Source organism: Ascaphus truei, unplaced genomic scaffold, assembly GCF_040206685.1.
Source record: "Ascaphus truei isolate aAscTru1 unplaced genomic scaffold, aAscTru1.hap1 HAP1_SCAFFOLD_311, whole genome shotgun sequence".
Lineage (NCBI taxonomy): Eukaryota > Metazoa > Chordata > Amphibia > Anura > Ascaphidae > Ascaphus > Ascaphus truei.
The window spans coordinates 236,314-250,432 of NW_027456082.1; the positions used below are offsets into that span (position 1 = coordinate 236,314).

The window sequence follows — 14,119 nt, forward strand, 5'->3', positions numbered from 1 at the left end:
TTTTTCTGCTATAGCATGGTAAATAGGATTGTTACAGAGACTGCAGCGTACAGCTTACAATCGGTGAGTTTTTAATGCCTGAAGCACAGGGAGATAAAGTGACTATCCCATAGTCACAAGGAGCTGACCTCCTGCAACGGAACCGATGTCCCTGCTGCTTCACACTCAGCATCATTGTTATCAGCACCACTCCTTCATCCACAAACACTCCATTGCGGGGAGGGACCAGGAGATGTGGGGGGGTTACTGTGGGATGTAAACCTGTTGTGGGCCCTAGCCATGTTACTGCACACACTATAGTAGATAAGGTCACAGAGCTTCTAGCTGAGGTGTCAACGATGGAAAAGTTCCGTAGTAAGATGAACTATCAAGTACCCAATTCCTCTACGGACGTGCCCCAGGATGGGGGTTACTGGTCATATTGGCTGGGGATGGTTTTAGCAGTTAGTGGTCTTACAGACTGACAGAGAGGTTAAAGGGTCATTGGCCCTACAGACTGAGGAGAGGTAAAAGGTTCTGAATAATGGGGATGAAGTGAGTATGTTAGTGGTCCCACCCGCTGGTGGACTTACCGGGTCAAAAAGTCATAATGCAACCACATAATGGGCGCCCCTTCTAACTCGCACTTCCTGTCACTTTCTCTCAAAGCTACCGTGGCTGCTTAATCAGTGATATTCCCCCCTCTCCTTCACATCGGCCTCGGGATCCTTTATTACCATGACAAGCAATCTTCGATATGTTATCTATCCTGCGTCCAAAGGGCGCCTGCCAATCTTGGAGGGCGTATTAGCTTCTAATGATGACGCTGGCCCAGGCCGGGCCCGTGCAGACAGGACAAAGATCAGGCTGATATCAGCGAGGTGTCGTTCCCAGCTTCCCCATTCTTGGGAAAGACGGCCTCTTTGACACCTCGTTCTCTTAATGAGCAGAAACTCTATTTGGATATTACAAGAGTCGCCCAAGCATGAAGGCCGCGGGCACTGCGGTGCTGGCCTGTCTTGTGCTTCTAGCAGCTGGTAAGTGTCCCCCGGAGATTAAGTCTGGTTATTATAGGGGGCTTTACATTGATGAAACCGCTGAAGTGGGAGCCTGATATTAGTGCAGCCGCCTCTGGGGTGGGAGCCTGATATTAGTGCGGCCGCCTCTGGGGTGGGACCCTGACATTAGTGCAGCCGCCTCTGGGGTGGGAGCCTGACATTAGTGCAGCCGTCTCTGGGGTGGGAGCCTGACATTAGTGCAGTCGTCTCTGGGGTGGGATCCTGACATTAGTGCAGCCGCCTCTGGGGTGGGATCCTGACATTAGTGCAGCCGCCTCTGGGGTGGGAGCCTGACATTAGTGCAGCCGCCTCTGGGGTGGGAGCCTGACATTAGTGCAGCCGCCTCTGGGGTGGGATCCTTACATTAGTGCAGCCGTCTCTGGGGTGGGATCCTGACATTAGTGCAGCCGCCTCTGGGGTGGGATCCTGACAATAGTGCAGCCGCCTCTGGGGTGGGAGCCTGACATTAGTGCAGCGGCCGCCTCTGGGGTGGGATCCTGACATTAGTGCAGCCGCCTCTGGGGTGGGATCCTGACAATAGTGCAGCCGCCTCTGGGGTGGGAGCCTGACATTAGTGCAGCGGCCGCCTCTGGGGTGGGATCCTGACATTAGTGCAGCCGCCTCTGGGGTGGGATCCTGACATTAGTGCAGCCGCCTCTGGGGTGGGAGCCTGACATTAGTGCAGCCGCCTCTGGGGTGGGAGCCTGACATTAGTGCAGCGTCTCTGGGGTGGGATCCTGACAATAGTGCAGCCGCCTCTGGGGTGGGAGCCTGACATTAGTGCGGCCGCCTCTGGGGTGGGAGCCTGACATTAGTGCACCAGCCTCTGGGGTGGGATCCTGACATTAGTGCAGCCGCCTCTGGGGTGGGATCTGACATTAGTGCGGCCGTCTCTGGGGTGGGAGCTTGACATTAGTGCAGCGTCTCTGGGGTGGGAGCCTGACATTAGTGCAGCCGTCTCTGGGGTGGGATCCTGACATTAGTGCAGCCGCCTCTGGAGTGGGATCCTGACATTAGTGCAGCCGCCTCTGGGGTGGGAGCCTGACATTAGTGCGGCCGCCTCTGGGGTGGGAGCCTGACATTAGTGCACCAGCCTCTGGGGTGGGATCCTGACATTAGTGCAGCCGCCTCTGGGGTGGGATCCTGACAATGGATCCACACAATGATAAGTAATTAGCCTAGTTGACGATCGATCTGTTCTCCTGGTGTCGGCTCCTTGTGACCTTGGGCAAGTCACTTTATCTCCCTGTGCCTCAGGCACCAAACACATAGAGTGTAAGCTCTGCGGGGCAGGGACCTGTGCCTGTAACATTCCTATGTGCTGCGAGTCTCACTGGGCGGAAAGCGCTTTATGAAATAACGTTATTGTAATATTAGAAGGGGAACAAGCTGAGCAGCCTTTAAATCACGCGGAGAGAACGGTTTATTTCCTGCTTGCGGGCTTTTATTACCTTTATCTCGGGCGTAATGGTAGCTTCGGTGAAGGGAATGAGCGCGCGTGTATCAGGAACACAGATACGCGTGTACAGTAACGGGGTCATTCACTTCTCTCCCCGATGCACGCTCTCTGTCCCCTTTATCCATCACATCGCACACCTGGCATCTCTGTGACGTGCTGTAACGTCCCCCTCATCGCTGCGGCATGAAATCGCCGCAGCGCTAAACCTCGAACGGAGGCGGCGTGCGCTCGCATCTCTGTGATGCTCATCGCGAGCTTTACCGGCTCCTGGCTGCTACTACAGTAGTTTTATATTAACAACCAGTCACTGAGAAACGCCCTCTCCAGCCTTTCTCACTCTTTCCCTGTGAGTCCCTGTGCCCCCTGCTCTGTGACTCCCTGTGCTCCCTGCTCTGTGACTCCCTGTGCCCCCTGCTCTGTGACTCCCTGTGCCCCTGCTCTGTGACTCCCTGTGCTCCCTGCTCTGTGACTCCCTGTGCCCCCAGCTCTGTGATTCCCTGTGCTCCCTGCTCTGTGACTCCCTGTGCTCCCTGCTCTGTGACTCCCTGTGCTCCCTGCTCTGTGACTCCCTGTGCTCCCTGCTCTGTGACTCCCTGTGTTCCCTGCTCTGTGACTCCCTGTGCTCCCTGCTCTGTGACTCCCTGTGCCCCCAGCTCTGTGATTCCCTGTGCTCCCTGCTCTGTGACTCCCTGTGCTCCCTGCTCTGTGACTCCCTGTGCTCCCTGCTCTGTGACTCCCTGTGCTCCCTGCTCTGTGACACCCTGTGCTCCCTGCTCTGTGACTCCCTGTGCCCCCTGCTCTGTGACTCCCTGTGCTCCCTGCTCTGTGACTCCCTGTGCTCCCTGCTCTGTGACTCCCTGTGCCCCCAGCTCTGTGACTCCCTGTGCTCCCTGCTCTGTGACTCCCTGTGCTCCCTGCTCTGTGACTCCCTGTGCTTCCTGCTCTGTGACTCCCTGTGCTCCCTGCTCTGTGACTTCCTGTGCTCCCTGCTCTGTGACTCCCTGTGCTCCCTGCTCTGTGACTCCCTGTGCTCCCTGCTCTGTGACTCCCTGCTCCCTGCTCTGTGACTCCCTGTGCTCCCTGCTCTGTGACTCACTGTGCTCCCTGCTCCATGCTCTGTGACTCACTGTGCTCCCTGCTCTGTGACTCCCTGTGCTCCCTGCTCTGTGACTCCCTGTGCCCCCTGCTATGTGACTCCCTGTGACCCATGCTCTGTGACTCCCTGTGCTCCCTGCTCTGTGACTCCCTGTGCTCCCTGCTCTGTGACTCCCTGTGCCCCCTGCTATGTGACTCCCTGTGACCCCTGCTCTGTGACTCCCTGTGCTCCCTGCTCTGTGACTCCATGTGCTCCCTGCTCTGTGACTCCCTGTGCTCCCTGCTCTGTGACAACCTGTGCCCCCAGCTCTGTGACTCCCTGTGCCTCCTGCTGTGACTCCCTGTGCTCCCTGCTCTGTGACTCCCTGTGCCCCCTGCTCTGTGACTCCCTGTGACGCTCTGTGACTCCCTGTGCTCCGTGTGCCCCCTGCTCTGTGACTCCCTGTGCCCCCTGCTATGTGACTCCCTGTGACCCCTGCTCTGTGACTCCCTGTGCTCCCTGCTCTGTGACTCCCTGTGCTCCCTGCTCTGTGACTCCCTGTGCCCCCTGCTATGTGACTCCCTGTGACCCCTGCTCTGTGACTCCCTGTGCTCCCTGCTCTGTGACTCCCTGTGCTCCCTGCTCTGTGACTCCCTGTGCTCCCCGCTCTGTGACTCCCTGTGCTCCCTGCTCTGTGACTCCCTGTGCCCCCTGTGCCCCCTGCTCTGTGACTCCCTGTGACGCTCTGTGACTCCCTGTGCTCCCTGTGCCCCCTGCTCTGTGACTCCCTGTGCCCCCTGCTCTGTCACTCCCTGTGCTCCCTGCTCTGTGACTCCCTTTGCCCCCTGCTCTGTCACTCCCTGTGCTCCCTGCTCTGTGACTCCCTGTGCTCCCTGCTCTGTGACTCCCTGTGCTCCCTGCTCTGTGACTCCCTGTGCTCCCTGCTCTGTGACTCCCTGTGCTCCCTGCTCTGTGACCCCCTGTGCTCCCTGCTCTGTGACTTCCTGTGCTCCCTGCTCTGTGACTCCCTGTGCTCCCTCCTCTGTGACTCCCTGTGCTCCCTGCTCTGTTACTCCCTGTGCCCCCTGCTATGTGACTCCCTGTGACCCCTGCTCTGTGACTCCCTGTGCTCCCTGCTCTGTGACTCCCTGTGCTCCCTGCTCTGTGTCTCCCTGTGCCCCCTGCTATGTGACTCCCTGTGACCCCTGCTCTGTGACGCCCTGTGCTCCCTGCTCTGTGATGCCCTGTGCTCCCTGCTCTGTGACTCCCTGTGCCCCCTGCTCTGTGACACCTTGTGCCCCCTGCTCTGTCACTCACTGTGCTCCCTGCTCTGTGACTCTCTGTGCCTCCTGCTCTGTGACTCCCTGTGCCCCCTGCTCTGTGACTCCCTGTGCTCCCTGTCCTGTCTCTCCCTGTGCCCCCTGCTCTGACTCCCTGTGCTCCCTGCTCTGTGACTTCCTGTGCCCCCTGCTCTGTGACTCCGTGCCCCCTGCTCTGTGACTCCCTGTGCTCCATGCTCTGTGACTCCCTGTGCTCCCTGCTCTCTGACTTCCTGTGCCCTCTGCTCTGTGACTTCCTGTGCCCCCTGCTCTGTGACTCCCTGTGCTCCCTGCTCTGTGACTCCCTGTGCCCCCTGCTCTGTGACTCCCTGTGCTCCCTGCTCTGTGACTCCCTGTGCCCCCTGCTCTGTGACTCCCTGTGCTCCCTGCTCTGACTCCCTGTGCTCCCTGCTCTGTGAATCCCTGTGCTCCATGCTCTGACTCCCTGTGCTCCCTGCTTTGTGAATCCCTGTGCTCCCTGCTCTGTGACTCCCTGTGCTCCCTGCTCTGACTCCCTGTGCTCCCTGCTCTGTGACTCCCTGCTGCTTGACTCCGTGCCCCCTGCTCTATGACTCCTTGTGCTCCCTGCCCTGTCTCTCCCTGTGCCCCCTGCTCTGACTCCCTGTGCCCCCTGCTCTGTGACTCCCTGTGCTCCCTGCTCTGTGACTCCCTGTGCTCCCTGCTCTGTGACTTCCTGTGCCCCCTGCTCTGTGACTCCCTGTGCTCCCTGCTCTGTGACTCCCTGTGCCCCCTGCTCTGTGACTCCCTGTGCTCCCTGCTCTGTGACTCCCTGTGCTCCCTGCTCTGTGACACCTTGTGCCCCCTGCTCTGTCACTCACTGTGCTCCCTGCTCTGTGACTCTCTGTGCCTCCTGCTCTGTGACTCCCTGTGCCCCCTGCTCTGTGACTCCCTGCTGCTTGACTCCGTGCCCCCTGCTCTATGACTCCTTGTGCTCCCTGCCCTGTCTCTCCCTGTGAACCCTGCTCTGACTCCCTGTGCCCTCTGCTCTGTGACTCCCTGTGCTCCCTGCTCTGTGACTCCCTGTGCCCCCTGCTCTGTGACTCCCTGTGCTCCCTGCTCTGTGACTCCCTGTGCTCCCTGCTCTGTGACTTCCTGTGCCCTCTGCTCTGTGACTTCCTGTGCCCCCTGCTCTGTGACTCCCTGTGCCCCCTGCTCTGTGACTCCCTGTGCTCCCTGCTCTGTGACTCCCTGTGCCCCCTGCTCTGTGACTCCCTGTGCTCCCTGCTCTGTGACTCCCTGCTGCTTGACTCCGTGCCCCCTGCTCTATGACTCCTTGTGCTCCCAGCCCTGTCTCTCCCTGTGCCCCCTGCTCTGACTCCCTGTGCCCCCTGCTCTGTGACTCCCTGTGCTCCCTGCTCTGTGACTCCCTGTGCTCCCTGCTTTGTGACTCCCTGTGCTCCCTGCTCTGTGACTTCCTGTGCCCCCTGCTCTGTGACTCCCTGTGCTCCCTGCTCTGTGACTCCCTGTGCTCCCTGCTCTGTGACACCTTGTGCCCCCTGCTCTGTCACTCACTGTGCTCCCTGCTCTGTGACTCTCTGTGCCTCCTGCTCTGTGACTCCCTGTGCCCCCTGCTCTGTGACTCCCTGTGCCCCCTGCTCTGTGACTCCCCGTCCTGTCCCTCCCTGTGCCCCCTGCTCTGACTCCCTGTGCTCCCTGTTCTGTGACTTCCTGTGCCCCCTGCTCTGTGACTCCGTGCCCCCTGCTCTGTGACTCCCTGTGCTCCCTGCTCTGTGACTCCCTGTGCCCCCTGCTCTGTGACTCCCTGTGCTCCCTGCTCTGTGACTCCCTGTGCTCCCTGCTCTGTGACTTCCTGTGCCCTCTGCTCTGTGACTTCCTGTGCCCCCTGCTCTGTGACTCCCTGTGCTCCCTGCTCTGTGACTCCCTGTGCCCCCTGCTCTGTGACTCCCTGTGCTCCCTGCTCTGTGACTCCCTGTGCCCCCTGCTCTGTGACTCCCTGTGCTCCCTGCTCTGACTCCCTGTGCTCCCTGCTCTGTAACTCCCTGTGCTCCATGCTCTGACTCCCTGTGCTCCCTGCTCTGTGACTCCCTGTGCCCCCTGCTCTGTGACTCCCTGTGCTCCCTGCTCTGACTCCCTGTGCTCCCTGCTCTGTGACTCCCTGCTGCTTGACTCCGTGCCCCCTGCTCTATGACTCCTTGTGCTCCCTGTCCTGTCTCTCCCTGTGCCCCCTGCTCTCACTCCCTGTGCCCCCTGCTCTGTGACTCCCTGTGCTCCCTGCTCTGTGACTCCCTGTGCTCCCTGCTCTGTGACTCCCTGTGCTCCCTGCTCTGTGACTTCCTGTGCCCCCTGCTCTGTGACTCCCTGTGCTCCCTGCTCAGTGACTCCCTGTGCCCCCTGCTCTGTGACTCCCTGTGCTCCCTGCTCTGTGACTCCCTGTGCTCCCTGCTCTGTGACTCCCTGTGCTCCCTGCTCTGTGACTCCCTGTGCTCCCTGCTCTGTGACTCCCTGTGCTCCCTGCTCTGTGACTTCCTGTGCCCCCTGCTCTGTGACTCCCTGTGCTCTCTGCTCTGTGACTCCCTGTGCTCCCTGCTCTGTGACTCCCTGTGCTCCATGCTCTGTGACTCCCTGCTCTGTGACTCCCTGTGCCCCCTGCTCTGTGACTTCCTGTGCCCCCTGCTCTGTGACTCCCTGTGCCCCCTGCTCTGTGACTCCCTGTGCCCCCTGCTCTGTGACTCCCTGTGCCCCCTGCTCTGTGACTCCCTGCTCTGTGACTCCCTGTGCTCCCTGCTCTGTGACTTCCTGTGCCCCCTGCTCTGTGACTCCCTGTGCCCCCTGCTCTGTGACTCCCTGTGCCCCCTGCTCTGTGACTCCCTGTGCTCCCTGCTCTGTGACTCCCTGTGCTCCCTGCTCTGTGACTCCCTGTGCTCCATGCTCTGTGACTCCCTGTGCTCCCTGCTCTGTGACTCCCTGTGCCCCCTGCTCCGTGACTCCCTGCTCTGTCCCTCCCTGTGCTCCCTGCTCTGTGACTTCCTGTGCCCCCTGCTCTGTGACTCCCTGTGCCCCCTGCTCTGTGACTCCCTGTGCCCCCTGCTCTGTGACTCCCTGTGCCCCCTGCTCTGTGACTCCGTGCTCCCTGCTCTGTGACTCCCTGTGCTCCCTGCTCTGTAACTCCCTGTGCTCCATGCTCTGTGACTCCCTGTGCTCCCTGCTCTGTGACTCCCTGTGCCCCCTGCTCTGTGACTCCCTGCTCTGTGACTCCCTGTGCTCCCTGCTCTGTGACTTCCTGTGCCCCCTGCTCTGTGACTCCCTGTGCCCCCTGCTCTGTGACTCCCTGTGCCCCCTGCTCTGTGACTCCCTGTGCTCCCTGCTCTGTGACTCCCTGTGCTCCCTGCTCTGTGACTTCCTGTGCCCCCTGCTCTGTGACTCCCTGTGCCCCCTGCTCTGTGACTCCCTGTGCCCCCTGCTCTGTGACTCCCTGTGCTCCCTGCTCTGTGACTCCCTGTGCTCCATGCTCTGTGACTCCCTGTGCTCCCTGCTTTGTGACTCCCTGTGCCCCCTGCTCTGTGACTCCCTGCTCTGTGACTCCCTGTGCTCCCTGCTCTGTGACTCCCTGTGCTCCCTGCTCTGTGACTCCCTGTGCCCCCTGCTGTGACTCCCTGTGCTCCCTGCTCTGTGACTCCCTGTGCTCCCTGCTCTGTGACTTCCTGTGCCCCCTGCTCTGTGACTCCCTGTGCTCCCTGCTCTGTGACTCCCTGTGCTCCCTGCTCTGACTTCCTGTGCCCCCTGCTCTTTGACTCCCTATGCTCCCTGCTCTGTGATTCCCTGTGCTCCCTGCTCTGTGACCCGTTACATTCAGTACCTGCTGGCGCCCCCGTTACATTCAGTACCTGCTGGCGCCCCCATTAGATTCAGTACCTGGCGGTGCTCCCGTTACATTCAGTACCTGGCGGCGCCCCCATTAGATTCAGTACCTGGTGGCACCCCAGTTAGGTTCAGTACCTGGCGGCGCCCCCGTTACATTCAGTACCTGCTGGCGCCCCTGTTACATTCAGTACCTGGTGGCGCCCCCATTAGATTCAGTACCTGGTGGCGCCCCAGTTAGGTTCAGTACCTGGCGGCGCCCCCGTTACATTCAGTACCTGCTGGCGCCCCTGTTACATTCAGTACCTGGTGGCGCCCCCATTAGATTCAGTACCTGGTGGCGCCCCAGTTAGGTTCAGTACCTGGCGGCGCCACCGTTATATTCAGTACCTGCTGGCGCCCCCCTGAGCAGCAATGACTTCACCTGCGCGTGTCCTGTGACACCTTGTGCCCCCTGCTCTGTCACTCACTGTGCTCCCTGCTCTGTGACTCTCTGTGCCTCCTGCTCTGTGACTCCCTGTGCCCCCTGCTCTGTGACTCCCTGTGCCCCTTGCTCTGTGACTCCCCGTCCTGTCTCTCCCTGTGCCCCCTGCTCTGACTCCCTGTGCTCCCTGCTCTGTGACTTCCTGTGCCCCCTGCTCTGTGACTCCGTGCCCCCTGCTCTGTGACTCCCTGTGCTCCCTGCTCTGTGACTCCCTGTGCCCCCTGCTCTGTGACTCCCTGTGCTCCCTGCTCTGTGACTCCCTGTGCTCCCTGCTCTGTGACTTCCTGTGCCCTCTGCTCTGTGACTTCCTGTGCCCCCTGCTCTGTGACTCCCTGTGCTCCCTGCTCTGTGACTCCCTGTGCCCCCTGCTCTGTGACTCCCTGTGCTCCCTGCTCTGTGACTCCCTGTGCCCCCTGCTCTGTGACTCCCTGTGCTCCCTGCTCTGACTCCCTGTGCTCCCTGCTCTGTGACTCCCTGTGCTCCATGCTCTGATTCCCTGTGCTCCCTGCTCTGTGACTCCCTGTGCCCCCTGCTCTGTGACTCCCTGTGCTCCCTGCTCTGACTCCCTGTGCTCCCTGCTCTGTGACTCCCTGCTGCTTGACTCCGTGCCCCCTGCTCTATGACTCCTTGTGCTCCCTGTCCTGTCTCTCCCTGTGCCCCCTGCTCTCACTCCCTGTGCCCCCTGCTCTGTGACTCCCTGTGCTCCCTGCTCTGTGACTCCCTGCTCTGTGACTCCCTGTGCTCCCTGCTCTGTGACTTCCTGTGCCCCCTGCTCTGTGACTCCCTGTGCTCCCTGCTCTGTGACTCCCTGTGCCCCCTGCTCTGTGACTCCCTGTGCTCCCTGCTCTGTGACTCCCTGTGCTCCCTGCTCTGTGACTCCCTGTGCTCCCTGCTCTGTGACTCCCTGTGCTCCCTGCTCTGTGACTCCCTGTGCTCCCTGCTCTGTGACTTCCTGTGCCCCCTGCTCTGTGACTCCCTGTGCTCTCTGCTCTGTGACTCCCTGTGCTCCCTGCTCTGTGACTCCCTGTGCTCCCTGCTCTGTGACTTCCTGTGCTCCATGCTCTGTGACTCCCTGTGCTCCCTGCTCTGTGACTCCCTGTGCCCCCTGCTCTGTGACTCCCTGCTCTGTGACTCCCTGTGCTCCCTGCTCTGTGACTTCCTGTGCCCCCTGCTCTGTGACTCCCTGTGCCCCCTGCTCTGTGACTCCCTGTGCCCCCTGCTCTGTGACTCCCTGTGCTCCCTGCTCTGTGACTCCCTGTGCTCCCTGCTCTGTGACTCCCTGTGCTCCATGCTCTGTGACTCCCTGTGCTCCCTGCTCTGTGACTCCCTGTGCCCCCTGCTCTGTGACTCCCTGCTCTGTGACTCCCTGTGCTCCCTGCTCTATGACTTCCTGTGCCCCCTGCTCTGTGACTCCCTGTGCCCCCTGCTCTGTGACTCCCTGTGCCCCCTGCTCTGTGACTCCCTGTGCTCCCTGCTCTGTGACTCCCTGCTCTGTGACTCCCTGTGCCCCCTGCTCTGTGACTTCCTGTGCCCCCTGCTCTGTGACTCCCTGTGCCCCCTGCTCTGTGACTCCCTGTGCCCCCTGCTCTGTGACTCCCTGTGCCCCCTGCTCTGTGACTCCCTGCTCTGTGACTCCCTGTGCTCCCTGCTCTGTGACTTCCTGTGCCCCCTGCTCTGTGACTCCCTGTGCCCCCTGCTCTGTGACTCCCTGTGCCCCCTGCTCTGTGACTCCCTGTGCTCCCTGCTCTGTGACTCCCTGTGCCCCCTGCTCTGTGACTCCCTGTGCTCCCTGCTCTGACTCCCTGTGCTCCCTGCTCTGTGACTCCCTGTGCTCCCTGCTCTGTGACTCCCTGTGCTCCATGCTCTGTGACTCCCTGTGCTCCCTGCTCTGTGACTCCCTGTGCCCCCTGCTCCGTGACTCCCTGCTCTGTGACTCCCTGTGCTCCCTGCTCTGTGACTTCCTGTGCCCCCTGCTCTGTGACTCCCTGTGCCCCCTGCTCTGTGACTCCCTGTGCCCCCTGCTCTGTGACTCCCTGTGCCCCCTGCTCTGTGACTCCCTGTGCTCCCTGCTCTGTGACTCCCTGTGCTCCCTGCTCTGTAACTCCCTGTGCTCCATGCTCTGTGACTCCCTGTGCTCCCTGCTCTGTGACTCCCTGTGCCCCCTGCTCTGTGACTCCCTGCTCTGTGACTCCCTGTGCTCCCTGCTCTGTGACTTCCTGTGCCCCCTGCTCTGTGACTCCCTGTGCCCCCTGCTCTGTGACTCCCTGTGCCCCCTGCTCTGTGACTCCCTGTGCTCCCTGCTCTGTGACTCCCTGTGCTCCCTGCTCTGTGACTTCCTGTGCCCCCTGCTCAGTGACTCCCTGTGCCCCCTGCTCTGTGACTCCCTGTGCCCCCTGCTCTGTGACTCCCTGTGCTCCCTGCTCTGTGACTCCCTGTGCTCCATGCTCTGTGACTCCCTGTGCTCCCTGCTTTGTGACTCCCTGTGCCCCCTGCTCTGTGACTCCCTGCTCTGTGACTCCCTGTGCTCCCTGCTCTGTGACTCCCTGTGCTCCCTGCTCTGTGACTCCCTGTGCCCCCTGCTCTGTGACTCCCTGTGCTCCCTGCTCTGTGACTCCCTGTGCTCCCTGCTCTGTGACTTCCTGTGCCCCCTGCTCTGTGACTCCCTGTGCTCCCTGCTCTGTGACTCCCTGTGCTCCCTGCTCTGTGACTTCCTGTGCCCCCTGCTCTGTGACTCCCTGTGCTCCCTGCTCTGTGACTCCCTGTGCTCCCTGCTCTGACTTCCTGTGCCCCCTGCTCTTTGACTCCCTATGCTCCCTGCTCTGTGACTCCCTGTGCTCCCTGCTCTGTGACCCGTTACATTCAGTACCTGCTGGCGCCCCCGTTACATTCAGTACCTGCTGGCGCCCCCATTAGATTCAGTACCTGGCGGTGCTCCCGTTACATTCAGTACCTGGCGGCGCCCCCATTAGATTCAGTACCTGGTGGCACCCCAGTTAGGTTCAGTACCTGGCGGCGCCCCCGTTACATTCAGTACCTGCTGGCGCCCCTGTTACATTCAGTACCTGGTGGCGCCCCCATTAGATTCAGTACCTGGTGGCGCCCCAGTTAGGTTCAGTACCTGGCGGCGCCCCCGTTACATTCAGTACCTGCTGGCGCCCCTGTTACATTCAGTACCTGGCGGAGCCCCCATTAGATTCAGTACCCGGTAGCGCCCCAGTTAGGTTCAGTACCTGGCGGCGCCCCCGTTACCTTCAGTACCTGCTGGCGCCCCCCTGAGCAGCAGTGACTTCACCTGCGCGTGTCCTGTAACCGCGGGTCAGTCTCTCACATCGGGTCTGAGGAATTTTGACCCATCCCTCCTTACAGAACTGCTTCAGCTCAGGGACATGTGAGGGCTTCCTGCAAAGTGCACAAGTGAAGGTGACAGAAAGGCGCAAACAATATGAAGTGCTCACTAGAAATCCATAGTGAATAAATAATTATAACTGTAGTGAATAATTATAACACAAAAGGTGTAAGTATACAAATATAACACAGCGTGAGTATTTGGTGGAATATAAATGAATGCGTGTATACTCCCTCCGGTGGGACCTGTCTTCACTGGTTCCAACGTGCGAATATACATACAATCCAGGGGAGCGTACGGGGAGAGGAAGACAGCAATGCAGACAATTTAAGTGCAGACGTATTGAAAATGCTGGAAAATGTACACAGCCTACTCACAAGTTGTTAGATGAAATAAACCAGGTAACACAAAGTGCAGTGGCTGGATACTCTCTGGAAGTGTGTGGTAATCTTATATTTCCCTATATTGGATTGGTGTGTCGTCGTCGTCCCCCCGCCCCCCCGAGCCATCTGAGAGAACCCTTGATTACCACACACTTTCAGAGAATCTCCAGCCACAGCACTATTTGTGTTATCTGCTTTATTTCATCTCACATCTTGTGTGTAGGCTGCGAATAGAGCCAAATGGAGCACAGAATAGCAACCATTGGCCGGGCAGTCCCCTGGTTGTTGATTACATCATGAGCGGTATCCTGAGTGCCTTAGAATGGTGAAATATATCCGAAGCCAAGTACCCAATAAATTATATTTACTCATAACAACTGGTGTTGGTGTTCATTCATCTCATTATCTCGCTTCTCCCCTTCTCCCCCTCCATCTACCCCCCGTTTCTGCAGAAACCTGCACTCTATTCACTTACCTGACTTTGATTCCACTTTACGCTCCTCCCTGTCCTCTCTCTGCTCTGCTACAGACCCTGACAACCTGGTCCGGAACTACAACTCTGCCCTGTCCTCCTCTCTTGATCTACATGCCCCACTTTCTCTCTGCCGCCCTCGCCCTTCTAACCCTAGACCCTGGCTAAATTCCCACACGCGCATGCTGCGTTCCTCCACTCGTTCCTCTGAACGCCTCTGGAGGAAATCTCACACTCTCGCAGACTTCCTTCACTACAAATTTATGCTATCCTGTTTCAACTCTGCCCTCTCGCAAGCTAAACAAGCCTACTTTTCTGCACTAATCAACATGCACAAGTCTAACCCACGCCGACTGTTCTCTGTCTTTGATGCTCTACTCAAACCACCCTCAGCTGCCTCTCCTTCCTCCATCTCCGCTCAGGACTTTGCTGACTATTTTAAGGAAAAGGTGGAATCCATACGCCAGAACACCCCCTCTGTCTCTTCCTCCCATCCTACACCTCTTCCTAACTCTCCTCCTGCCTTCCTTGACTCTTTTTCCACTGTCCAGAGGAGGATGTGTCGCTGTTGATCGCCTCTTCTCCCTCTACCACTTGCTCTCTTAACCCCATTCCCTCCCATCTCCTAAAACCTCTTGCTCCTACTATAATCCCTACGCTCACACCCATTTTTAACTCCTCCCTCTGCTCTGGAACTTTTCCAT

The 14,119-nt window shown here is 59.4% G+C and overlaps 1 protein-coding gene across 1 annotated transcript in view; it reads left to right on the plus strand.

Annotated features, from left to right (window-relative positions):
• The first annotated feature begins 338 nt into the window (after positions 1-338).
• LOC142483238 (uncharacterized) overlaps positions 339-14,119 on the plus strand; it is a 71,857-nt gene continuing 58,076 nt past the window's right edge. The window contains exons 1-2 of the mRNA XM_075583301.1: positions 339-354; positions 930-1,016. Of these exons, the coding sequence (XP_075439416.1) occupies positions 339-354; positions 930-1,016 (103 nt within the window). The remainder of the gene's footprint in view (positions 355-929; positions 1,017-14,119) is intronic.